Here is a 27,241-nt window from a genome sequence, read left to right as displayed (position 1 = left end):
AGGCCCCGCCCCTGGACGCTTAGAGGCCACGTCGATGGTGGCGGGGCGGGACCACGGCTGGCGCGCGTGCGTGCCCCGCCCCTCCGGCGGAGCCCGGATGAAGTGTAACGCCATTACCGCCAGAGCCGCCGAGAGCCGTAGCGGACGCGCAGTGGACGCTGACCGGCCGCACCATGAGACTCCTCCCCCGCCTGCTGCTGCTGTTCCTGCTGGCCTTCCCCGCCGCCGTGCTGCTCCGCGGAGGCCCGGGAGGTGAGGGACGCCGGGGGGTGGACCCGGCACCGCGGCCGCCCGGGACCGCTTCCCCGGCCGGACTCCCGGAGAGGGGGGCCCGTGCTGCCCCCCAGGACCCGCCGCGGCTCGGCGCCCTCTGCGAGCGCGGGCCCGTAGCCCTCGGTCCGCGGGACCCACGCCTGGGCCGATCTGGTCTCTCTGCCCGCGCGGACCCTCGACCCCCAACCCCCGGCCGCTGCGCTGACGTGTCGCTAGCCCCACGCGGGCGCGCCTCCATTCATTCGCCCAGAGCGGATTCTCTACCGCAGCGCGGTGGATCGCCGTCTCTCGGTCTCCTCGATCGACCATCGCGGTCGGTGTGGACCTCGAGACTCGGTGTCCAAAAACGCCCCCTCATCCTGCTGCTAGTCAGCCGCTACCGAAGAGTCCCCGCGGGATGGCTTTCTTATGCTTTTCTAATTTCTCCCCACTCCCCTCTCCCTTTCCTAGCCAGTTTCTGTTGGATGGAAATGTGCTGGGAAGAAGTTACTTCGAGCTTTATAAGTTTATTCATTCCAGTGTTTAACCTGGGGTAAAAACTTGGCAGAATGTACAAACATAGAAACTTTTTCCTCTTGCCCTTCATGAACTTTGATTTTTTTTCTAAGTTATAAAATGAGTTAGTTTGAGTGATCGCCAGAATTCCTTTCCTTTTTCTAAGTTTCAGCGGCTCAGGGCATAAAACGTAATGATCCGCGTTCAGGAGCTGTTTAGCCAAGCAATCAAGGAAGGATTGGCTTCTGTTTAGCAGCCAATAGGACTTTGAGTTACCGTTAGGGATTTTGGTTGGGGGCGCGGTGGGGACACGGGACAGATGTTGAGACAGTCTCGCGGAGGTAGCCCTGGCTGGCTTCAAAGTCTCTGTAGCCTAACACGACCTTGAACTTCTGATCCTTGTGCCTGTACCTCTGGAGTGCTGGGTTTCAGGTGTCTGTCACCACACCCCATGAATGAGGTGGTGGAGAGGAACCCAGGGCTTCCAGCATGCCAGGCACACAAGACATGCAAGCTAACAACTGAGCTACAACCGTAGCCCCTTGGATTTTCTTTCTTTTTTGAAACTGGCTTTGGAAAATGAAGTATAAACTATGAATGAATCGTTTTAACCCAGGAAAGTGAAAAGATTTAAAAATGCATGGTCCTGAGAACGGATTGTTTCTCTTGGATACTGCACGTGTGGCTCTTCCCACTGAATTGCCACATCATCAGTTTCTGAGAAGTGGTGGGAAGAACTGCTAGCTAGAACTTTGAAGGGCTTTTGAGGATTTTGCCTGAGATTGATGTAGTGTGACTTGTTGAGAAAGTTTTGTCTATAAAACTATGATTTATAATTTAGTGTTATGATTATAATTTATTTCTTGGTATTTTAAATCTATCTGAAAATATGCTTAAAGTCATGTACAAAATAATTGGCTTTTTTTCTTTGCTACTAACCATGAAGATACCACTATTATTTTAATTTTTTTATTTCATTTAGTGTGTCTGTGTGTGTGTGTGTGTGTGTGTGTGTGTCTGCCAGCCAGCCAGCCTGCCTGCCTGCCTGCCTGCCTGCCTGCCTGTCTCAGTCTGTACTTGTGTCTTGCAGTATATATGCAGAGACTAGGGGACACTTTTCAGGGTGAATCCTAAAGATCAAATTCACATGGTTAGGTTTGGCAGCAAGTGCCCCTAACCCATTGAGTTTGTGCCTTTTGATATTAGAAACATTTCCATTAAAATTAACATACCGAAGTTAAGACTACGGGTAAGATATTATAAATATTTTTGTGCAGGGGCATTGTTCAGCTGACCAGGAAGACTGAATTATTACTACAGGCAGAACTTCTTTTTCTTTATTATTTATTTGAGACAGGGTTTCCTCTGTGTAGCTTTTGACTATCCTGGAATTCACTCTGTAGAAGAGGCTGACCTCAGACTTACAGAGATCTGCCTGCCTCTGCTTTCCAAGTGCTTGGATTAAAGTCGTGTGCTACCACCACCTGGCTAGAACATTTTCTTGTTTAGACCTAATGTTTAAAAACACTGATAAAATTTATGTGCTCATTTTTTATTTTATTTTCAGGGTCATTAGCAGTGGCTCAAGATATTGCAGAAGATGAAGAAACAGTGGAAGATTCAATAATTGAAGATGAAGACGATGAAGCTGAAGTAGAAGAAGACGAACCCACAGATTTGGTTAGTGCTACATACTATATCTAGAATGTATATGACACATGAAGATGTCCCCCACCTCCCCCCTGAATTTTTGAAGTAGTCTCAATGTAATTAATGCAGCTGGTCCTGAGCTCAAGGTATGAGGGATGGCCTTGAACTTCTGGTTCTTCTGCCTCTTCTTCCCAAATACAGGACATGATGGGTTAGAGACATGTACTACAATGCCATGTTTTATGTGGTATCAGGGATTGAACCCAGGGCTTCAGACATAGGGAACAAGTATACTATCAACTGAGCTAGATATTCAGCCCAAGCATATATTCTATTTATAGGCAAATTTGGTGATTATTTTTTAAGTTATGTATGAATGTGTGGATACTTGCATGTGAATGCAAATGCCTGAGGAAGCCAGGGGCTTTGGATCTGGAACTGGAGTTACAGACAGTTGAGGGTTTTAGACATGGGTCCTCTGCAAAAGTCATACATGCTCTTAGCCTCTGAGCCATCTCCCCTGGGTTGAAGTTGGCCTAAAGCAAATCATTGAGAATGAACTCGAGGATTTTCTGGAGTAGGGGAAGAGAAAAGGTGCACTGAACATGTCAGGATCGTTCCTATGTGAAGGCTGGAGGAGAACAGCATAATTGGGTCAACAGCAGACCCTGACTGTTAAATTTGGAGTCTAGGTCTTAGCTTTCTAGGTCTGTCTTTTGTGTGTATGTGTGTGCTTGCTTCTATTCATTCAGTAACCTGCCATGACTCCTGTAGGGGCATCTCTACTATGTAACAAGGCTCTGTTCTGGGTACTAAGTTGAACAAGTGAGGTATTTCCTCTCCTTAAAGTTCATGTTTTTGTGGGTAATGTGAGTGTGTTTTGGGAGCAGGGGATGAAGAGCGGGTAATAAAATACGCTTTATGAATAGTAACAGAGATGATCTCTTTGAAGTTTGTCTCTGAAATTTATACTCTGTAATAATGACAATAAGAATATCTGGCTCAAGCCGGGCGGTGGTGGCGCACGCCTTTAATCCCAGCACTCGGGAGGCAGAGGCAGGCGGATCTCTGTGAGTTCGAGACCAGCCTGGTCTACAAGAGCTAGTTCCAGGACAGGCTCCAAAGCTACAGAGAAACCCTGTCTCGAAAAACAAAAACAAAAAAAACAAACAAAAAAAAAAAAAAGAATATCTGGCTCAGAGCTGGAGAGATGGCTCTGTAGCTCTTCTGGCTACTCTCCCAGAAGACCTGAGTTCTTTTCCCTGCACCAACATAACTCACAAACATCTGCAATCAGTTCCAAAGGATCTGGTGCCCACTTCTGAATTCCTGTGTACACATGGTCTATAGATGATATACATATATCCGGGGAAACCATCCATACACATGAAATTCAAAAATTCGAACAAAAAACACCAGCTCAGATTAGGGTCATTGCTACAACATTCTTCCTCCTAATTTTATTCCTACCCAGAAATACTGTAATCCTCCTTCATGAAGTTTGTTTTCAAGTTTGTTTTATGGATATACTTGACTTTTTTTTAAGTTAACATTTTGATATATAGGCACATGGTATTTCATCTGAATAGAATACCCTTAATTTTTATGCTTTGCCGGCTCCCCTTTCTTTGAGAGACCTTTACTGATGAACCTGTGCCAAGCCTTACACACGGAGGCTCTGCCTCTTCAACTCATTTCAATAGAGGAGCAACTTTTTCACCCATGCTACCTGCTCTCTCCTCTGCTTATGGAGGTGGTCTGGATACATGGACTAGTCTGCTGTTGCACCAGGTAGTAGACAGTGGGCTTTATATTCCTTTGAGACATGAGGTAAATCGTAAGGTTATCCATCTTTCTTTGATATGCTTTCTATGTTGTCAGCTGCTCTCGCAAACACTGCTTGCTTTAACTCCCCTCTGGCAGGAATGTTGGCTTTGGTGTCAGAAAATAAGGACCTTCAACAGTGAACTATCCCAAGTTCAGCTTCTGTGCATTTCCCTAACAATGAGGTGTGTTCACTCTAAGGATCTCCATCTCAGCCTGTGGACTGTACAGGATTCTTTGGTCCTTCTTGTTGGCATTTGGCCCTGGAGCTACACACACGCAGATATGCTTGCTGTCTTCCCTCCTTCAGTTGCTACTCCCTTTTTTACCTTTGCTGGTACTTTTCCCTCTTACTTTAGCTTCATATTCATTACCCATCAGGAACCATCCTATATGTGTAGTGAAAGTTGCTATGGTCACCAGCAACCCAATTGCTAGCTTGCCAGTCTCTAGGGACCTTGCAGTTCAAGTGTGGTTGAACTCCTATCCATGATGGCATTTCCTGAATGTGTGGAAAAATTGGAACGGAATTTCAGTCTACTTGCGGTAGAGTTACCAGATTCCCAGTGACTTAGTGTCCACATTTCTATGAGCGGTTCTAGGAGTTCTGTTTAATTGACGAAGTAGAGCAGAGTTACACCATTGTACTTACCTGTGGGAGAGATGCTGTGACCCAGGAAGTGGCATTCCCAGAGAGAGGCTCTTCCTTTGCACTGGGCTGTGCTGACTAGTGAATTCCCAGAGCAGGAACCTCCACTGTATAAACCGTGATAGTGGGGAACTGTGTCTGTCACCACCAGCACCAGTAGTCAGTGCTTTAGCCCCGTCTAGTGCAGTCTGCACTGCGGCGAATGTTTTCACCCCATTCACAGCAGGCTGTTGTTGATGTTGTTGCCTTTAGGCAGAAGATAAAGAAGAAGAAGATGTGTCTGGTGAACCAGAAGCTTCACCGAGTGCAGACACAACTATCTTATTTGTAAAAGGAGAAGGTAATGCAAAATCGTCTGTTTAATTCCAATCTTTTGTGTGGTAATGCTGGTATTTAAAGGGGAAAATAAATGTATTTGGTTGCTAGAAATTAAACATTCTTCTCAAAAAAATTTTTTTGAAAAGTGTGTGTGTGGGTGCACACGTGCCTCTGGGAGCATGCCGAGGCTCCAGAGTAACTTGCAGGACTGTCCTGTCACAGGTTCTGAGCCCTGGTTATCAGGCAGCCATCTTGCCAGCCCCAAAGGTCCCATTCTTGAAACTTTCCAAGCTGTGTCAGGAATGCCGTTTTGTTTTGATGACTTGGGTTTAAACCCTGAAACTCATGTTAAAGATTAGCCAGCAGTCACACGAAAATGCCAGTTGGGGGGCTTCATTGAAGATGTGAGGCAGCGTGGAGTAGGCAGCACTACAGAGACAGGAGGGCTCTTTCCTGAGCAAGTGGAGGGAGAACTGATGCCCCAGAAGGGGTCCTCCGCTCTGTTTGCTTCCACACTCACACACACGCTCACTTTTAAAAAGGAGTTTGTTTTGTTGGTATTGAACTCAAGGTCCTCTTGCCTCAGCCTCCCAGGTGTTGGGATTACAGGTACATGTTATCAGGCCTGTCTGGAATTTGATGGTAGTTTCGAATGTTTAAATATCAATGAAATACTAAATGTCTACAATTAGGCCTTGGTTACAGAATAGCATTAACTTAAAAAAGAAAATTAATGTTGCATATTTTTTGCTCCAAATGTATGGGACCAGAAGTGGTTTTGAATATTTTTTTTGAGTTGTAGAATATTTTTATGTGCATAATGAGCTATCTGTAGGGTGGAGTTTGCTTCACGTACACCTCACCACTTGAGATTTGGGTTCTCCACTTCTAGCATCTTGTCGGCAGCTCACAAAGGTTTAGATTTTGGAGCATTTCCAGTCTTCCTGTTAGGGCTACTCAAATTCCTGAGTACATTTATTTATTGAGGACTTTATGAGGAGCATTGGTCTTTATACTTTGCAGTGCTCATTTAATCCAGCAAACCCTGAGGATATAGTTATTGTTGGTCTTGGGCTTACAAGGGTTAAACTTGTTGTACAGTTACTCAGAGACAAGATTCAAACCCATGTCTGTCTGCTCTATAGCCTATTATACTGGGTGGAATTCAACCATTAGCCTGCCATGCAGTGTAATGGAAGACTTAACAACAAAACCCACTAATTTTCTTGGCCTTGAGTGTTCTGTTTTCTATGCGTTCCAACTTAATACCTACAAAAAGTGATTTGCTTGCTGGGGATGGGCTCAGTAGTTCTTCACATACCTGTAATGTACAAAGCCACTGTTCTATTCTCCCCACCTAAGAGAGGGAATTTGAGTATGTGATGATACCTTCCCCCATTTATTTTTGTAGTAACATACTGAGTTATATAAACCTCTTGCATGAAAATCTTGCTGCCACGAATTTCTTAGCCTCTTAATCTGAATGTGATTTGGCTGGAATTGCAATACCCAGTTTATCTCCTAAATTGGAACCCAGAGAGCAGCCAAAAGAATTTCAGTTTGTACTACAGCTCTGATTATTCAGAGCTAGTGTGCAGTCACGCTAGAATGCTCTGGTGGAGAGAATTCTGAAACCAAGTCTATGTCTGTGTTTCATTTTGAACTCTGAATGTGTTCTGATCCCACCCCCAACCTCTCCTATTTTGTGTCTTAGATTTTCCAGCAAACAACATCGTGAAGTTCCTGGTAGGCTTTACGAACAAGGGGACAGAAGATTTTATTGTTGAATCGCTAGACGCCTCATTTCGTTACCCTCAGGACTACCAGTTTTACATCCAGAATTTCACAGCTCTTCCTCTGAACACCATAGTGCCACCCCAGAGACAGGCGACTTTTGAATATTCCTTCATTCCTGCAGAACCCATGGGGGGACGGCCTTTTGGTCTGGTCATCAATCTGAACTACAAAGATTTGAATGTAAGAACTTTTGAGTTGTGTTTTGTCTTTGTTAGGAACCACATGGGAGAATGGCCATTGTTGAATAGTTTTCTGTCTGTATAAGTGCTTGTTTTGTAGTTCAAACTATAATAGCACCAGGAACACAAATGTCTCTAACTTCACTTGTAAGGTGTTGAGGGAGATGGCCAAAAAGAAGCAGTAGCATAGTGGGAAGTGTGCACACCTGGGCTGTGTGTCACTAGGCACCGCTGTGTATGTGAGAAAGTGACTTGAGCTGGATGTTGACAAGGGAGGAAGTGTGCAGTGGAGTTTGCCTCTGCTTAGACCCTGTTGAATAGTAAGACTTTTGTTCTGTCCCATTTTGTTGTAGACCTTTTCCCTTTTAAATGCTTCTAAAGACTTTTACTGTTTTGCTCTTTTGTATGCTCATAGGTAAAATACAACCCACTTTTAAATACAATTTTTGCAGTAAGGCTTATGTGTTAATTTCACTTATGCCTGAAAGGAATCCAGTACCGCAGGGAGTAGACCCCAGGTGACAACTTTTACATTCTCTATTGCATGAGGCTGAGTTTATTCCACTCCCTTTCCCAAGAGCATCCTTCAAGGAGTGGGTTCCACCTTCCCTCAGCCTGTTAATGGCTTCTCCTTGTGTCTTCAGCCAGGCCCTCCCTTGTGATTAGCACAGAGGAAAAGCTTCTCATTCTGTCTTCAGAGTGACATTTAAATAGCTAAAGAGTTACTCCATTTTGTTTCTATTATTTCATCTTGTTTTCAAGTAGGATTGAACTGAGTTCAGGTTCAGTTTCAAAGTACTACATTTGTAGAACAACCATATGTATATGTCCGGTGCTTTTCTGTATTGGAAAACTAAAGTTTTTTTTAAATTATTGAAATAGTTTTAAGATGATAATGGAAAAAATGCTTTGAAACAGGAAATAAATCATTGGTTCGTTCCTTAGAGTGGAATTGGTTTCCATTTAGAGCATGGGCCTGACTTTGTCTGGTTTGCTTCCTAAGTGGTCTGCTCCTGCAGCTGCTGAGGAGCTCTGTGGGCTGTGCTTCTTCCTACCAGGGCTCTGTGACCTTCACAGCTGCCCTGGCTCCTGAAGCCACCACCGCCCTGCTCCCTGCAGAAGGTAGAGAGTGGTCTTGGCAAGTTCCTAGGCATTTTTATTTTAAAGGTGAAATAACATAAGTTTTGTACCTGGCACTGAATCATACAATTACATATGACTTTATTGTCCTGTGTGACAAAGTGATGGAAAGTTAAGTCTGGTAGGATAGCAGGTTTAAGAACACTTGTAATTTTTATTCTTTCAACACATCTCATGTGATTTTTTTAAACATCTCTTTCTTAAACAGGGCAATGTATTCCAAGATGCTGTTTTCAATCAGACAGTTACAGTTATTGAAAGAGAGGACGGGCTAGATGGAGAAACGTAAGTAAAGCTGTACCTGTAGATCTGGAGCAAAGGCAAGTGTGCTCAGATCACAGAATGTCTAGACATGGTCAGAATGTGAAATCCATACATTATGTGCTTCTTGCGCCTATTAGACAAGTCAAAGAAGATGGTGGAACCTGAAAAACTTTTTACAGCAGGAGTAGTTGATTTTTTCCTTTCCCAAATTCTCTTCTGCTTTAACTGAGCCTTAGCCTATCTAACATGCCTCTAAGATAGATCATTGCACAGATTAGGGTGTTTTCTTGAAAAATGTTTTTTCTGAGTGAAGAATCATTTGTGAACATAGATGTGACTCACTTTAAATGTGACTCACTTGACGCGATTTATAAGGCCAGTTATGAAATAACGATGTAAATGTGAGGCGAACAAAATTACTGAAATTGTCGTAAACTGTGAGTTTGAAATAAAACACGTTTTAGAGGTAGAGTTTTTTGACAAAGTGTTATTAACTATAAATAAAAGGAAATTTGTAAAGCTTGTTGCCTGGAATTAATTAAAATGCTGTATTTTTCCTACAAGTTATTTGGAAAGCTGTTGTAGCATATGTTAGGATTTTGTTTTTAATTAGATACAGTATATATGAATTAACACCAGCTCTATTTTCTTTTCCTTTCTTTTTTTTTGCCAGAATTTTTATGTATATGTTCCTTGCTGGTCTTGGGCTTCTAGTTGTTGTCGGCCTTCATCAACTCCTGGAATCTAGAAAGGTAATTATGAATGAGCAGCTGGCAAACCACACTTAGTGGTTGCGGTACTAACTACACTCTAGTTCTTATTGTAGTTTTGTAGGCTTGGAAGTTTGTGGTGCTTTTTTTAACAGTACCCAGAGATGAGACTTTGAATATGTGACTTGAATTTGTTGAGATGTGTGCACAAATCTAGTTAGTGTGCTAGTTACCCTCTCTAAAGTGATCTTTGCTGTCTTACGGTAATGTTCCTTGAGTTCAGAAAGATTTTTCTTCTACTTAATACATTTTCCTCATGGATATGTTGAATTATCTGTAATCAAACAATTTATTTGGGTTAGAATTCTTAGTGAGAGGGGATACTTTTTGTGTTTTCAGAATTTATAGACTGTGTAAATCTGTTTAAATAGATTATCAGAGTTTCTACCTGCTAGGCAAGTCTTTTATACTGAGCTATAGCTATAGCCCTTGGGTTTTGAGACAGGGTTTTTCTGTGTAGTTCTGTCTGGCCTTAAAGTCCAGTGTAGCTCAGTCTGGCTTGGCATGGTTCTCTTGTGTCCTCCCAGGTGCTGGAATTACAAACTTTCTCCACAGAATTTTGAGGTAGTCTTTTACTATGTAGATATGGCTGGCTTGGAACTTACTATGTAGACCAGGTTGGACTCAAACTTATAAAGATTCACCTGCCTCAGCCTTCTGAGTGCTGTGCTTAAAGGTGTGTACACCATGCTTCCTGCACAGGTTTTTGATTTTTAAATTTCAGAGCAAGACTAAAGAAAATGGAATTAAGTGGGCTTCATAGTCCAGTATTGCAGCAGATAGACTATAGAGAAAGTCTCACCCTGTCTTTGTTTTGTTTTGTTTTGTTTTTGAAACAGGGTCAGCCTACACTGACCTTGAACTTACTATGCTGCTAAGGCAGGCCTTGAACTTCTGATCCTTCTGCTTCTCCCAGCAGTGTCCAGGAATTATATATACATACCACTGTGCCTTGAAACCTTCATGCTCTTAATGAGTTCATTATTGTCAACCTATTTGAGATTTTGTGGGGTTTTTGTTTCTGTACCTACTTTATTTGATTATATTGAATGATATATTTAGCTACCAATAATTATCTTGAATGTCACTGACTGGAATTTTATTTTTTATGATTTGATTCCCAAATGGAAAGAACGTTATTGGGTAAATAGTGTTTTTTATTTGATCTATCAGTGGTATAACAACAAATTAGACTCTCAAGATTTATTTTTTTAAAACATTTTCCTATTACATATATTTGGTTTTGGGTGGGCATGTGTACATGTGCATTCACATGTGTGTGCTTTGGCACATGCGATGAGGTCAACTTGGAGAAGTTGATTCTTTTATCATTTGGGACTCTGGGGTCAAATACAGGTCATCAGGCTTGATGACAAGCATTTTACTCACTAAGAAGACATGTTTTCATCTTCTTGCAGATAAAGTGTATGTTGGGGTGTTTTAAAACAAGAAAAGAATGTAATTTGTCTGCTAAGATACTCAAATTATATATATTGATCAAGGTTTTTTAAATTAGAATAAACAATGCTATGACATGTATTTAAATAGTCTTTTATGTTCTTGTAGCGCAAGAGACCTATACAGAAAGTAGAAATGGGTACATCGAGTCAAAATGATGTTGACATGAGTTGGATTCCTCAGGAAACTTTGAATCAGATCAGTAAGTATTCTTACAAACTTGGTGAGAATTTTTCTCTAAATGGAAATTTAATAGTTTCTAATCATCAAAAAAAAAAAAATCCTTGGTCAGTACTATTTAACATTGATCTTTTCCATTACTTGTGCAGACTCTAGTATAACAAAGCACTTAAAGACCTTTTCTGTTTATAGTGTTTTTATGATTTAATTTAGAAGTGCTTTCAAACACGCAGCTTTGTAAATGTCTGAGTTCTCTTCCTAATCTGTTTCCTGTCTTTTTTTCCTTCCTGTTGCTTCAGTGCAGAGTAGAAGAGGTGAGGTGACTTAATTTCCTCAGTGGTCTCTGCTGCAGTTTTGGGGGCTCTTGCATAGTGCATGACTACAGCAAGTTTAATAATGTATTTTAGGGGGAAACTACTGCAGACTACTTTTTGTTCTTTGGGGTGTTTTGTTTTGGTTTTCAAGACAGGGTTTCTGTGGATCAGGCTAACCTTGAGCTCACAGAGATCCACCTGCCTCTGCCTCCCAAGTGCTGGGATTAAAGGCGTCTGCCACCAACAACTGGCTACATGCTAATTTTTAAAGAATGGATCTAAAATATTACTTAATGTATTCTGGTGTTTTTTTTAATAGGAAGTTTGTTAAAAGTACTAATTTTTATGAAGGAATACAGTTTACCCCATTTGGTGAGTGGGTCTTTTAAAAAGCAGTTGTGGGTCTGAAAGGTGGCTTCAAGGTTAAGAGCACTAAAGCTCTCCAGAGGGCCAGGGTCAGTTCCCAGCACCCACGCGACAGCTCACAGCTGTCTGTAACTCCAGGTCTAGAGAATCCTCTGACCTCCACAGGCACTGTACACATGTGGTGCACAGACATCCATGAAGGCAACACACACATACACATTTTTAAAAAAAGAAGAAAATTGAAAAAAAAGGGGGGGGAAGCATTCAAGTTATCCTCACTGCAAAAAAAAACTTTTAATTGTACAAAAATATAAAATTCTGTCCTTGACTTCACTAATCACAGTTTCAATAAATAATTTATACTTAGATACTAAAATGGCTTTCTGTACATATTTATTTCTCTATGAGTGTTCTGTCTGCATGGTGATGACAATGCCCATGGTCTCACTTTTCTTGCCTAGGGCTCATATGCTTTGAGGATGTTTTTCCTTAACTAGTATAGGACACTTTGAGGCATTTTGAGCTTCCACTAATCTGATTTCTTGATAAGTATTTTACATTTTAAGGTGAAGTGGGTCTACTTCCCTGAGTATTTTTTTAACCTATAAACTCACAGGTTAACTAATTTTTTTTTTAAATAGAAAAGAATTAGGGTCTTTGCTAAATATTTTTTATTTATTTATTTATTTATTAGTGTTCTGCCTATACATGCCTGCAGGTCAGAGGAGGGGACCAGACCTCATTACAGATGGTTGTGAGTCACCATGGAGTTGCTGGGAATTGAACTCAGGCCCTCAGAAGAGCAGCCAGTGCTCTTAACCTTTGAGCCATCTCTCCAGCCCTGCTAAATAATGTTCTAAATGCATACAAAATCTTTTTCAATCATAAAATTTGTTATGTAAATGCTATTTAAAGGGTTGACAGGATAGTTCAATTGGTAAGTGTGTGTTGAATAAACATGAAGACCATTACTATGGCCCCAGAACCTGTGAAAAAGCCGAGGGTGGTAGGATGCCTTTGGGAGGCAGAAACAGAAACAGGCAGCCCCTGGGGTCTGCTGGCTGCCCAGCTTACTGATGAGCTCCAAGACCAGGGAGTCTCTGAGAACAAGGGGGAAGCTCCTGCAGAACAACACCCAAAGTTGTTTTCTGGTTTCTGTGCGCGCACACAATCTTCATAAGTGCACACTCGCTAATTTTAGGAAGAAATAGGCGAGGTGTGGGGGTAAATACCTTTAATTTCAGTACAAAAGAGGCTAATGCAGGAGGATCACATTTTGGGACCTTTCTGGGCTCTATACTGATATTCTCTCTTCAAAGCCAAAAAAAAAAAAAAAAAAAAAAAAAAAAAAAAAAAAAAAAAAAGAGCTGTAGTTGACCTGCGTGGGCTCCTAGGTGAGGGGAGACTGAGCTGAGGGGACTACTAACATGATGCTGATGGCCTTAGTAAAAATGAAGAATTAAACTGTTTTTTTGTGAAGTGGTTTTGCTTTGGTCAGCCTGTTTTAAATCAGTGGTGCATGCACTTGCAGGTCTGCCTTGTGGAGTCTGGTGTGGGTTTTTTCCACTTACATGATTCTTTCCCCCCACATATAGTTTAAAGTTTACTCTGGAAAGATAAACTATATTGACTTTAAGTAATTTAGAGTTAAGTTTTTTCCTTAAGCTTTGCTTGTTTCGTTTTGCTCCCCGCCCCCCCCAACCTTTATGGCAAGTAATGGTAATTTTTTTTCCTTTGGTAGCTGAAAAAAAATCATGATATACATTTGTGATTGCTTTTTATTTAAACAGAATGCTTTTTTCTGCTGTTGAGGTATTTGAAGTGATTTTTTCTAAACCCAGATGACCTCCAGGTACTATCTTACAGACTTCTTTTTCTGTCTTCTGCCTAGCCTAAGCAGGTCATCATGGTGAAGGCTGGCTGAATTGACTGTCTTTTTAATGGAATTTTATTCGGAAACTGAAACAGGCATCAAAAGTCCTAGACTACTCTTTCTTCTCCTTCTCTTCCTCCTCCTCCTCCCCCTCCCCCCATTACCATGCTCCAGGTGACTAGGATTTAATGGTCACATGTCATCGCTAACTGTTCACAATGATGGCTGTTAGATTGTGGGTGCTTTTTGAATCTTCAGAGATGAAATATTCAGCTTCTTATTTTTTACAATAATCTGGAAATTGGTCACTTGGGAAAGTAGTTCTTAGTCTTATCTTTGGGGAAAATCTGATAAAAAAGTGTTTTCTTCACTAGGAAAACGTGTTCTTGCTTAGAAGTGAGTTTTTAGGCAAAAAAAAAAAAATACCCTCTTGGAGGCCTTGTTTATGTGACTTGTAGGTTCAGTCTTACTAGATCTTTTGGGGGGGGTGTTTGTTTGGGTTTTTCGAGACAGGGTTTCTCTGTATAACAGTCCTGGCTCTCCTGGAACTTGCTTTGTAGACCAGGCTGGCCTGAAACTCACAGAGATCTGCCTGCCTCTGCCTCCCAAGTGCTAGGATTAAAGGCTTGCACCACCATCACCCAGCTGTCTTTAGATATTTTTGATAAACATTTATTATAAAATGTATTCTGTCCTAGTAACTTTTTTAAGAAAAAGACTGTTAGGCATTCTTTTTCATTTCATAAATAAACCTCACACCTTGGTGAAAGTATCTTTTTCCAGTTTTTTACTTTTTTTAATCTGCAAAAATCATTTGGTGGTGATGAGGAAGTGACAGGTCTTGTATATTGCCCAACCCAGCCTTGTACCTTGTTTCATATGATCATCCTGCCTCAGTAGTTAGCACATGTCACCAGGCCGTATACATTTTCATTATTCATTTTGAAAAAATAATAGCTTATTTCATAGTGAGCTATTCTTCCTGGTGCAGAGTATTCCTAGAAAATAAGGAAATGGTATGTCAAACCTGTTTTTGAAAAAGCCTTATTAGATATAGCCCAGACTGGCCTCAAACTCAGCTTCCCAGGTACTGAGATTACAGGAATGTACCACCATACCCATCTGGGCCCTGTTTTTAAAAGAAACATATAGATTATTTCTTTTATAGAATAGAAGAAACTCAACACCCCATGTATTTCTGTTAAATTCTAAAGAGAGGCTGTGTCTCAGAGTGGTTTTAGCATTGAAGTACTAATGCCCTTTGCTTGCTTCTTCTAGTTAAATTTGTATATTTGCCAACACGTATGTACCCACAAATACTAAATCTGGTGTTAGTGCCCAACATAAATATGCTCCAAGTGTGCATACCTTTTAAACTTTTGTATTTGTTTTTGAAACAGGATCTCATAGTAACCCTTGCTAGCTTGAACTCCTAATTCTCCTGCCTCTGCCTCCCAAGTGCTTGAGTGTGGACCACCATGCCTGGGTTTATACAGTATTTTCAAATTCTTCCTTTTGTATGTATAAGCGTGTAATGGGATGTGCATAGTGTTCCCAGTAGCACAACATCCATTGTCAGATCATTCCCTACACAAGTATGAAAATTTTATTTTAATTGTTATTACCCTTGAAAGATATTTTTAACTTATTTTAAAAGCCTAGAGCTAGGTAAGAGGCATTTGTTGCCACATGGTGTATGTGTGTGTACACGCGTGTGTGTGTTAAGTTTACTGCTGAAAAGACAAAATGTCCTTGAGTTAGTTAGCTTCTTTCTTGCTTTTTCTTTCAGATAAAGCTTCTCCAAGAAGGCTGCCCAGGAAGCGGGCACAGAAGAGATCAGTGGGATCTGATGAGTAAATGTTCTTTGTGCAACAATTCAGTCTGTGCTTCCCCTGCCCTAATGTTTTTCGGCCTGATGGGAATTAGTGCAGAGAAGCCCTATCACCACAGAAGGCAACTCCTGCTTATGTGTGGACTGAGCAATCAGAGTCTGTGGCGATAATCTTGCTGAAAATGCACTGCATTCGTTTTTCTAAAGTAACAAATTTGGTTTTTCTTTTTTTTTTTTTTTTTAACCATTAAACTGTGTGGGTGTGAGTTCTGAGCAGTTGTCTTACCAGAATCATTGTCAAACTACCTGAAACAAGCCTTTACAATACTCAGCAAAACGCTGTTGCTGCCTCCCTTGTGATATTTTCTGATTTTTTACCCTAAGCTCAATTGATACTTGTCCCCAGTGTAGTTTTAGATTTTCTGCCTTTTGAGGAAATAATTTGTTTATTTCCTCGAATCAAATCTGAATTGATGGCACAAACTGGCCTTTTGCTTGCTGTCTGCTGCAGCTTCTATTGTAAAGGCACAGGCAGGTGTGGCTGCTGTCTGAGCACAGGGGCATGTTGTTGGGTGCTTGCTGCTGTTCACTGTGCACACCTTCAGGAACTTACTTTACCCATAGCGTCAAAGAATTTGGAATCTCTAAGCAACAAAGTTGTGAAATCTGACACTTCTATTGATATTGGTATATAAATCCTAATTCCACACCTGTTTTTTGTTTGTTTGTTTGTTTTGTTTTTAAACAAAAAATAGTATGCTTGTGCAAAGTGGGTTGTTGTGTTGTCTGTTGTTCTATGTGACTTGTGAGAGCTTTGCAGTGACCTCCTTTCCTTGCTTCTTTGCTTGTTGTTGGGTTTAAGCAGAGCTTTTTGTTCTTAGAAATAATCTTAAAAATTGTCATGGTCTGCAAGCCAATGGGATCAAATTTTCAGGGCAGGGTACATTTTAGTTAATCCTAATCTACAAAAACATTAATTGGATAGATTTAAAATAGTTACAAGGTTTATCTTTTAACTTGGTCTTTTGAGGTTTTGATTGCTATCTTTGTTAATGTGAAAAATTCCCAAAATTTAAGCACTTAAGATTTTGGGACCAAAATTAAGTTGGTTTTGATAACAATACCTTAAGTTACTCTTGCCTAAACTAGTGAATTAAGTTTGACATTATTGGCAGACTTAATAGAAATTAACATTGAGTGTGAATGGGTAAGAGACTTGGCTCTGTGTTTAAGCCATATTCTCCTTGGTGTATTACAAGGAAGTAGTAATTTCAGTAGGTTCTTTTATTCCTGACTTCTCATTTTTATTGGAAGGTCCAATCCCTTCCCCCCACACCTACAGGAAAACAACAAAACAAAACATAGACAGAAACAGAACTTCCAAGCTGTGTAAGATGTAAGCCAAAGCCAATAATGATAGAAGGTCTTCTGTAATTGTTGATCACGTCGCAAAAGGGGCTGAAGTGTCAAATTGCCTGTGTTTGCATTGTTGAACTGTAAACTTTCTATGCCTGTAATATAATGTGTGCGGGTTTTTAAATTGAGCTGTATAATCAGTTTATTTTGAAAAGGTGCTTTGAGGCCTGAGGAACTGTATGGTTTTAACTTGATGTAATATAGGAGACGCTTCTCATTCTCAAGCATTTTCCAGAATCTTCTGTGAATATCTGCGTTTGTTAAGCTACTGTAACATACTACAGTAAGATATACATAATTAAAACCTTTAAATGGCCCGTAGAGTTTGACTAAACACCTGGGTAAAAACATGGGTAGTTGCAGAAACCACACTTACAGCCGCCACGTTCTCATCCCTGCGTAATTGCCTTATACACCAGCTCTTTGTTTCTGAGGCCCAGATTAGAGCCTCGGGAGTGTAGAATGTATTACTTTTTAGTGGAGACTGGGGACAGCTGAAACTCAAGTCTTCAAGTGCCAGGCGCCTACTATAGCATCAGTAAGTATTTAGCAGAAACTAACTCCATAATGAATGGAATTCAATTCCACACATGGTTTGTTCAAAGCACACTTAATAAGTAGTCAACTTTTAAATGTCTTTTTAAAATGTAAATACTTGGATGAAACGCTTTTTCTTTTTTGTTTCAATATAGTCATTTGCATCATCAACCTTAGTTCCAGAATTTATCTTGTTTGAACAAGTGGGTTTCAGAATCTGTTAAATGAATTTAAGGATCATGTGTATCAGACCTGTGACCCAGACCTTTGAGAATCGTGTGTCATAAAGCATGGATCCCACTCTGGTTGTGTAGCTTCAACATTTGAATCATGTTTTGTAGTAAGGGACTTGGGACTGATAAACTGTCCCCTGCAATATTGCCTGAGGAGTTTTAGGAGCGGTGAGACTTTGTAAAAGCCTAAGGGGAAAGAACCTGGTAGAACTGAGAGTAGCAGTGACGACAGAAAATCAAACTTCCGTAGGAGGAATAACTTCAGCTAGAATTGTTAGGGGAGAGAGGCAAGTGATACAATATTGGAACAGTATTGCTAAGATTTGGGAGGTACAGTAGATGACATTTCATGTAAGGACATCCAGCATTCATCTCTTATAGGGCAAAGGTGTTCATACTCTTGGGATAAAGGAAAATGTACTTGGTAGTGCATTTGGGTCATGAATTCCTACAGTATGACGTGGAATACTCAAATTTAGCTCAGAACAATATATATACTCTTATCAAGAGGTTGATAGGCTAGTCCCTTGGTTTTCTTTGAGTTGCAAAATTGTATGTTAGCTTAAATTAAGACTATTTCTAGATGCAGTCGAAACACTTAACAGTGTGGGTGGCATTTATACCATAGAGCTAGTCCGTATACTTGATCTCTTTCTTAGTCCTCCCTTACTCAGCTAGTGAAGAGCACCTAACACCATGTTTCCTGGTAGCAGTGAATGTGTGATGTTGGGTTTCATGGTTATTCTCATATGTGTTCCAGAAAAAAACCACCTGTGCAGAGCACTTTCTAAGAGGAAGGAATAGGGCTTAGCAATTATTGCAGATAGCTAAGCAATAGTTGATTCCGGGTATTAATTTTGATGATATTTACATGGTTTTCTTACTTTTTCATTTACATAAAACCAAGACTTGTGATTCTCTCTGAAGTTCTAGGGGTCTTTTCTAGATGGTGGGATTGTGTAGGGGGTACACACTAAAGCTGGTACCCGTGGTTGCCTTTGTAAGGGAGTGGGAAGGGAAGGAAGCTTGTTTGGTGAACGTTGTTCTCACGTAGTATGTGGGGAAAAGTCACTGAATTTAAGTGAGTTGGAGGCTTCAGAGATACTTGTTTTGAAAACGTCTGTGTTCTTTCCTTGTACTCCAGGCAGCATGGAAATTTTATAAAACCAAGCATCTGGGCAGCTTGCAAATACTCATTTTCCAGAATCCAGCAGCTAGAAAGTGGAGATGGCTTTTGGTACTGGATGTCCAGTATGTGCTTGTACCATGTACACATTGAACACACTTGCCACTTAGCTCATAGGCACTGCAGAAATGCATCTTTACACTTAGCTTGTGGGGTGTGTATGTGTGTGTGTGTATAAATTACTTGAACTGGTTACATAATTTTTATAATTTAGTTAACCACAATACCCTAACATTTAGTCTTCATTAAATAATATAGTTTATATGTCTCCCTAGTAAAGAGTTTATTCTTTAAAAGATGTCTTCTGACAGTGTGTCGTGGTGCACATCTGTAATCCCAGCACTGGGGAGGCAGAAGTAGAAAGATCATGAGAAAGTCCAGCCTGGCCACATAGTAAGTCCCTGTTTCAAAAAAATGAAAGCAGTTTGTTTGGATTTTTTTTTTAGCTGAACTATCTATATTCATGTGAGAGATGTAATAGTTGTTTGTAGTACACAGGCAGGTGGGGACAGATCTAGGGTTACAAGACCTCTCATCTAGTTTCTGTTCAGTTTGGATTTTCTTTAGGCACAGTAAGATATTGTAAAGAAAATCCAGTGTACCTGGAAAGCCCAAAGGTTAGGTTGTTAGTCTTCAAGGCACAGAGATGTAATTTGTGCCTGTGTTGTTCTTTGCTTTCCTTTATACAGACTACTGAGTGTGCCTGTGACAGTTGTCCTGTTGTCACATCTCCCTCTGCTGGACTGTGAGCCCCAGAACTTGTGTTTTGGCAGTCTCTAGCTCAGTCAGGTGGAGACCTGTTACTGCCTAAAGAAGCATCAAGGGCAAAGGCCAGTGAGTTGTAGGCCAATCAGAACTACATAGTGAGACAATGTCTCAAGAAAAAAGGCAACACAGACTGGGAACATAGCTAAGTTGACAATGGCGTGGTGGGCATGAAGACTTGGGTTTAAGCTCCTGAGTCCATATGAAAATGCCAGGTATGGTGGCATGTGCTGGCCAGCTCTGTTTCAAGGGTAGAGGACAGCATTCCTAAGGATGATACCCAAGGTTGTCCTGTGCAGTCTGAAGGCATTTTACACAAGAGGATGGGAAATACTGAAGAATGGTGTTCATGGGCTGGTGAGATGGCTCAGCGGTTAAGAGCATTGCCTGCTCTTCCGAAGGTCCTGAGTTCAATTCCCAGCAACCACTTGGTGGCTCACAACCATCTGTAGTGAGATCTGGTGCCCTCTTCTGGCCTGCAGGCAGAATATTGTATACTTAATAAATATTTAAAAAAAAAAAGAATGGTGTTTATAGAGTTTAGCGCTTGGCTCATGTGCACAAGACCTGAGTTCAGTTCCTAGTGCCAATAAATAAAGGTGTTCAAGTCAGATTTATTGAGTCCTTGCTTCATGTTCATTCAGTCATCAGGCATGTGGCATAGCCTCTGGGAGTCTGGGACAACTACTTCTGTGTTCAGTTGCTGCCTAGCACTCAACTGGAGGTGTAAGGAATCCCTTGATGAGTGTGTGTTCATTGTGCACACAGTAGGCTCCCCTGTGTCTTAGTGACAGCCCTCAGGACTGTATGAACCTTAACAGTTCTGGAGGACTTTCTGTAGTAGACTGTTCTCAATCCCTAGATGGACTCTTCCTTTCACACCATCCTCTGCATCTCCGACTTTGCCTGCTTCGTGAAAGCTTCATCCTAAGTCCTGCAGCTCCTCCTGCTTCCACTGTGTCTGCTTTCTCCTTTGTCAGAATGTCCCCTGTGCTGTTTCCTTGCTTTCCCTTCACTAGGCTTGTAGCATTTCAATTTTCTTCTGACTTATCCCTGCCCTGGCAAAGCCTGCTCTTCTAGGGTCTCGAGGCACCCACGTGGCCAGAGCCATCTCCATTCAGTTCCCTGGTCTCCATTAGCCTTAAGTCCACTTTCTCGTCCAGGCTGTGCTGCTGGCTGATCGCTAACTTCAGCACGCAGTCATTTCTCACCACCACTGTTTCATGTTGGTGGTTTTCAGTCTTGGGTTCTTCGCTCTAAATTGTTTACTTTAGGGGCATTCTAACTGCCTCTGACCTGTTAGTCTCTTTCCCCAGGCCAATAACATGTTCTATGGCTCTCTGTAGCTCTTGGGTTACTTTTGAGCAGCGCAGCTCCCCTTTTGTCTAGCCTTCATCAACGAATGGCAGCTAACCCTAGCTCTGCTGGGAATGTTCTCTCTGCTTCTGCGATATCTCTGATTCAAAACATCACTTCTCTATTTCCTGATTCCCTTCAGGAGACTTGGAGCTGCTATTTTAACGCTTCCCCGCTTGTGGTTTCCCGAGTGAGCTTCAAGCAGGTTAATTTATTAGGAAGCGTTCTAGGGTGTTCTCCATGGTGATGTGTCTGAAGGTGTTCTTTGGGTGTCTTTTGTGTCTGTTCAGTGAAAATGGGAGTAATGAACCAGTAATTCTCATGCAACTTCGATATGCATTCCACATGAGTATCAAGATTAACGAGCTAAGTCCGGTGAGCCCAGGATGTAAAGGTGCTACCTCTGGAACTGCTTTGCTTCTGTTTCCAAGGCATGCCTATTACGGCTGACCGGGAGAGCCTCACTGCAATATCTGGAGAGATGAGAGGCACAAAGATACCTAAAGTACCAAACAATAGACTAGGTATAATGGCACATGCCTTTAACCCCAGCACTTAGGAGGTAGCGGTAGGTGGATCTCTCATGAGTTCTGGACCAGCCTGGTCTATGTAGTGAGATCCTGTCTAAAAATAAATTACAAACTTGATCATTATTTTTCTCAGAATTAATGTTTTTAAAAGTTAGTGCATTCTCTACATACAAAAATGTTGCCATTCCAGACAACAAAGTAGTGTCAAGTCAAGTGGACTAACAATTTTATACCTAGCTTGATGATGTAGGCTTTTAATCCCAGCTATTCGGGTGGCTGAGGCAGCGGGATTTGTGACTTATAGGCCTGCTTGGGCTGTAAGGTGAATTTCAAGACCAGCCAGCACAACTTAATGAGATCCTGTCTGGGAAGGGCTGGGGATGGAGCTCAGTGGTAGAGAGCTTGTTTAGGGTATGAGGCCCTGGGTCCATCCCCAGCACTGCACATGCTCACGCGTACACATGTGCACACACACATTTCACGTGTGCTGCTGAGCTGTTGACTGCAGATCATGGCCATAAAATATACGTGAGGGTTCCAAGACCTACCCTCCTCCCGTTCTCACTGATACTAAGAGTAGGCTTCCAATAATCACACCCCACAGAGCAGCCAGTTAAACCTGCTGTCACCTGGACACCCAGTGAGACAAGCACCAGGTGTCTCTCCAAGTTCTGCTCCGCAGTCACACTATGTTCCTCACAGAAAGGTCATTTGGCAGTGGCTGGAAACCTGGAGAATGTGGCTTTATAACTGATGCTTCCAGCCTTCTGTGAAAGAAGAGCATGCTCTGAAGAATTAGGAAAAACAAGGACTATAAGAGCTGATGTTTTATGTTTTCTTCTAAACGCTTGAACAGTATTAAATTTCAGATTAACTTTAAACGCCAAGTCTAGGAGAACCTAGGATGCTGATGCTGTCTGTGCTAGGGTGGTGGATTTTTTTTTTTCTTTTTCAAAATGTTTGTAAAGTGCTTATATTTTATAATGAAAGCAATAAATATGGATGTTGAATTTATCTGGGCCTCCAAAGATGAGTGTGATCCTCAAAGCAGTTACCAGCTTTCTTGTAACCAAAAAAAAAAAGAAAGAAAGAAAGAAAGAAAGAAAGAAAGAAAGAAAGAAAAGTGAGCCAGTGCCTAAAATGCCTTATCACACTTCCTGTTTGAAGGTCGGGATAACTGTTCACAGACAGCCCCTGCAGGTATTTTATGTCATCCTTGCTGTGAACTGCCAATGTCCCATTCTCCCCTCCACTCTGCACTAGCCCAGCCCCCACCTTCAATTCATTGCCACCTCCCTGACCCTGGCATGTCAGGACCTTGACTTTTCCTGTGGGCACTCCTGTGGCTGTGGTGCACCACTGTGGCCTGCAGGGTGCACCAGGGTCTCCATTAGAGAGAGCATCCTCCCTGCCTTGCCCTCACTGCACACCCTCTCCAGCCTCTCACTCCAGCAGTGGGGCGGTACCAGCTTACCTTGCAGCGCTTCCCCTGACCATGCGCATCACACACCTTCCTTTGTTGTCCTTCTCCTCCTCCTCCTGGTCCTTAACATTGTTTCACCCGTGTGAGATGTGAGCTTTAGGACCAGAACTGCTCAAGGCCTAGGGATATCGCTCAGTGGTAGATCCATTGCCTCAGATGTACATGGCCCTACACTGCACACACCCAGCTCAACCAAAACAAAGTCACTAGATGGAGTCTTCCAATAGTACCTGAGTGGCAGATGTTTGATGATAGAAGTTCTTTACACAGTCACACTATGATACATTTGCAAATAAGGAAATTAAAAGTTCCAGTTAATTTGATTTTTTAAAAAAATTCCACCATTAAGCTGCAAAACTGAGATTCAAACATAGGTTCATGTGTGTATCCTGAGCTCTGATTGTACTGCCTTCCATATAAAGTTCCTTCCAAACCAAAACTCCCTCCTGGTCACCATCCACTGAAAACCCAGGGGAGAGGAGGCGTTTGCATGCCATGCTTGGGGTTTTCAGACAGGACCTTGCAAGTTGCCACACCTTGAGTCTCTGCAAAGAGCTGATGGTATCTGGAGTGTAGACTGCTGCTCATTTCAAGAAATGGCAGGAATGGCCTCCTAATTGCTGAGCAGTGGTTCCTGTGAAATTCCATCGGGTGGCTCTAGAAAAGGCACAGGAGCATGGCAGCTGTAGCTTCAGTATGAAAAGCTTGTTTCTAAACTAAGTTGTAACCACGGATAGCTTCTTATGTGCATAATGACCAGGCATTAACAAATGATGCCAAGCAAAAATCACTAACCCCTCACTGACAGCACAAGCTGCCCGCTAACCTTGACAGTAGCGGGAGGAGAGGGACAAGAAAACGGTCAAAGTTTAGCCCCTCCGTTGTTCTGCTTCCAAAGATTAGTGTGGTCACTAATATTTAAAACTAAGTACCAGCTGGTCACAGATACAGTAAAAATCCTAGTAATCAGAAGGCCGAGGCAGGAGGCTTGCTGGGCGTTTAGAGGATAGCCTGGGCTAAAAAATAAAAAGTGAGTCCTTGTCTCAGACAACCTAATCAGAGCTATTGAGATGGCTCAGAAGATTAAAGAAGAGCTGCACAAACCAGAATCAAGAGAAGCAGAGAGCCAGCTTCACAGAGTTTGGCCTCTGACCTCCACATACGTACCTGCATACACACACACACACACCATAAATTTTAAATTTCAATAAAAACAAAAAAGCAGGGCAGTGGTGGCTCACACCTTTAATCCCGGCACTCAGGAGGCAGAGGTAGGTGAATCTCTGAATTCAAGGCCAGCCTGGTCTACAGAGTGAGTTCTAGGACAGCCAGATCTATACAGAGAGACCTTGTTTTGAGAAAAACTAAAGCAAACAAAAATACAAAGAAATGCACACATTTCTAAATGTGTATAAAAGTCAGTTTCTGTATTCTGCCCTTCAGGGAGCTTCCAAATGATAAGGTATTGCTAGGCAGGCAAGATGGCTCATCAAGTAAAGGCATTTGTCACCAAGTCAGAGTTGGATCCCATATGGCGGGAGGAAAGAACTGACCCCACAAAGTTGTCCTCTGATCACACCATGGTGCATGCATGCACACACATGCACACACACGCACACTAATCACAAAAATAAAAAATTTAAAAAGAAAACATTTTAATGTGGGAGGTATCCCAGACTCCCTTGAAGCCAGTTTGCATAGACGTCTTTTTGCTGCCCTCTGCTGCCCATCGAGGGTATGGCGGTGACTTAACCACCCATTCCCAGGGCCTCCTAGCTGGTTCATATTACCTGAAAGCTGGAGAAACCTGGGAAGACTTCTCTCCTAAACACACTACTTAGGCCAGTTGGCCCTTTGCACACCATGCCTGTGATGTGCCCCACTCCAAATTACACGTTACAGCAGAATGGAAAATACTGCTTTATCAAGAAAGCCATCAGTGAAATGCCCTTGGTTACCAGAACGATTTGTCAGTAGGAAGATGGTTTCTGTGATACACATCCTCCCCCTACAGGCCATCCATAGCCCGGCCAGTCACAGGCAGTATGTGCCCTCTAAACTCATCGCTTCTCCCCAAGACCGTGGTTCTCAACCTATGGGTCGCAACATACAGACCTCCTGCATATCAGCTATTTACATTACAATTCATAACAGCAAAATCACAGTGATGAAGTAGCAACGGAAATCACTGCCCCAAGAGAAGCAAGCTGAGCAAAAGCAAGCCAACCGCGCCTCTGCTTTGCCTGCTACAGGCAGGCTCTTATTTATGTGTGTGACGTCACGAGAACAGAGCAGTTGGTTTCCAGTCATTGGCTGATGATGGTGCACTAACTGGTTCAGCTGCTGGGATGAACCCTTACCTGAATCCTCCCACCCATTTACTGCATGGCTAACCGTCCTCTAGTCCCCTGACTTACCTCCGCCTGTTTTGTCGCCTGTCAAGGAGGGACAGTAGAGTTACTAGTTAATCCAATGAAGGTCTAAGTCTTTGGGTTTACCTTAAAAAAAAAAAAAAATGCAGCATGTCAGAAAGCTGATCCGATGCCCACCGTGGCTTTCCCGTTTCTCCCCCGGTGTGTGTGTCTGCCGCTAACAGAAGTGCTTGAACTTTGTTCTCCAAACCGTGACCTGTTTAAAAGGCTTAGTTCTGTCATCCTCCCTCATTTCATCCGTCTCCGAGCAATCTCAGGCTGCTCCTGTGCGTGTAGCTAGCCACGCTGCCAGCTGCGCAGCCCACACAGGTGTGCACGGATACACCTGGTTCCTGCCTTCTTAGAAAGTACATGCCAGATGCCAGTGTCCCCAAGTGATGGTCGTGGCCCCTTCCCATGGTACTGCCAGGGCCTTGATCCACTCTGACTGCCATTCTTGTCCCTTCTGAGTCCACCCAGCATTATATGGAGTCTGGGGATCCAAATTCTGGTCCGCACTTGCCTGGCAGGCCTTTTATGAAATGAGCCGTCTTGCTAGTTCCTCTCATTACCTTGTGACACAGCTTTCTTGAACTCTGCCTCGTATTGGAGGGTGGCTGTCTATTTCATAATCGCAGGCAGAGGGTTTCATTCACTCATACTTGAGTTCTCAAGGTGTGTACGCTGCCATTGGCTGAGAGGGTCATATCTTGCTCCCTAGGACAGCAACAACGACAGCTCCTAGTCTGGAGCCCGGGACTCAAAATTTGTTGGGTGGGTAAAAATGGTCAGGCACTGATTTGGTTTCTAGAGCAAATCCATACTGCTTTTCAGTCCTCTGTGGCCTCTGCTCTAGGCCCGCAATGTGGTGAAGCTTGTTTGCACACCAGGTTCCCCCTGAAGCATGAGTGACTAAATCTCACTGAAGAAGCATGCTGATTGGCCCTTCTTTCTGGGAGGGGCTCATACTCTGGGCCGATTTTAATAACTTTGAGCTCCTGGCTTAGACTTTTCTCTTTGAGTCTTCATAGGGGAGAGTTCAGATTCACACAGCAGCAGAAAGATACCTTTAAGATGGTCCTAGGCCCCATTGCCCCATTCCACAAGCTCTGGACACCGGAGCAGTGGCCGAGAGTACCTCGTAGGTCACCCTCTCCCTTTGTTTTTTCAGGCGCAGAAAGAAGGACGCACACTGAGGGAACCCTGCAGCTCGGCCATCCTCCTGTCTCAGGTGCATGACGTGCCTGCCTCAACTGCTTCCGGAAGTTTGCCTAGACCGGTGGTCCCCGGATGTCTTCTCTGCACCGACTTGCTGTTTGTGAGATTTAGGACAGCACCAGCTGCTCAGCTGAACCCTCTCTGGCGTCGCCGCTGGGAATGGCTGTCACCAGGGCTTTGTGGCTGATGAACAACCGCTGCTGGGTGTTGTCTCAGGGTGGGGTGTTCCCAGGAAGCCCAGCAGCTCTGACAGCTAGTGTGGAGGAGAGGAGGAGCCCAACCAGCCAGGAATGGAGGAGCCTCAGACCAAGCTCTAGGGTCACTTGGGTCAGTGGGCTTTCGTGTCCCCACATCATCTATGTCCTCATGACAAAGGTGGCGGGAGACAGAGGAGTCTATGAAGCGAGCTAGCATACCTCCTTCATTGGACACAACTCAGCAACTTCCATGATTGAGGAAATGGTCATGATGCGCGTCCTCAGCTGTGCTTACAGGAGGCCTCATAGGGCTGAGTGGCCCCGCCCCCACTCCACAGGCCCACTGGTGGGGTTGAGCCAGACACCGGAGTCAGTACTGCTTCCTACAAGTGTAGATTCCCCTAGCTGGCTCTCGGGCTGTTTTCTGTGTGTTGACGCTCGCCGTGAGCTTGAACCACGTTGTTGGGAACCGAGTTAAATTGCTTTGGATCAAATTGGATGGAAATAAATTGATGTGAAAGGCTTACA

At 42.8% G+C, this 27,241-nt stretch overlaps 1 protein-coding gene across 1 annotated transcript; it reads left to right on the top strand.

Moving 5' to 3' along the window:
• Positions 1 to 85: 85 nt before the first annotated feature.
• Positions 86 to 27,241, top strand: Ssr1 (signal sequence receptor subunit 1). The gene is made up of 9 exons (XM_038332573.1): positions 86 to 252; positions 2,336 to 2,448; positions 5,144 to 5,231; positions 6,924 to 7,186; positions 8,534 to 8,610; positions 9,263 to 9,341; positions 10,926 to 11,019; positions 15,340 to 15,403; positions 26,470 to 27,241. The coding sequence occupies exons 1-9, from the start codon at positions 174 to 176 to the stop codon at positions 26,492 to 26,494; spliced, it is 882 nt and encodes a 293-aa protein (XP_038188501.1). The 5' UTR covers positions 86 to 173; the 3' UTR covers positions 26,495 to 27,241.

The sequence above is a fragment of the Arvicola amphibius genome, chromosome 6 (assembly GCF_903992535.2).
Source record: "Arvicola amphibius chromosome 6, mArvAmp1.2, whole genome shotgun sequence".
Taxonomy (NCBI): Eukaryota; Metazoa; Chordata; class Mammalia; order Rodentia; family Cricetidae; genus Arvicola; species Arvicola amphibius.
This window is presented reverse-complemented; position numbering and strand designations above follow the sequence as displayed.

Excerpts from the sequence above, each read along its gene's own strand:
- Ssr1 (XM_038332573.1), top strand. The coding sequence starts at position 174 with ATGAGACTCCTCCCCCGCCTGCTGCTGCTGTTCCTGCTGGCCTTCCCC. Across the intron at positions 9,342-10,925 it reads AACTCCTGGAATCTAGAAAG|CGCAAGAGACCTATACAGAA; the intron begins GTAATTATGAAT and ends ATGTTCTTGTAG. Across the intron at positions 15,404-26,469 it reads AGATCAGTGGGATCTGATGA|GCGCAGAAAGAAGGACGCAC; the intron begins GTAAATGTTCTT and ends TTGTTTTTTCAG.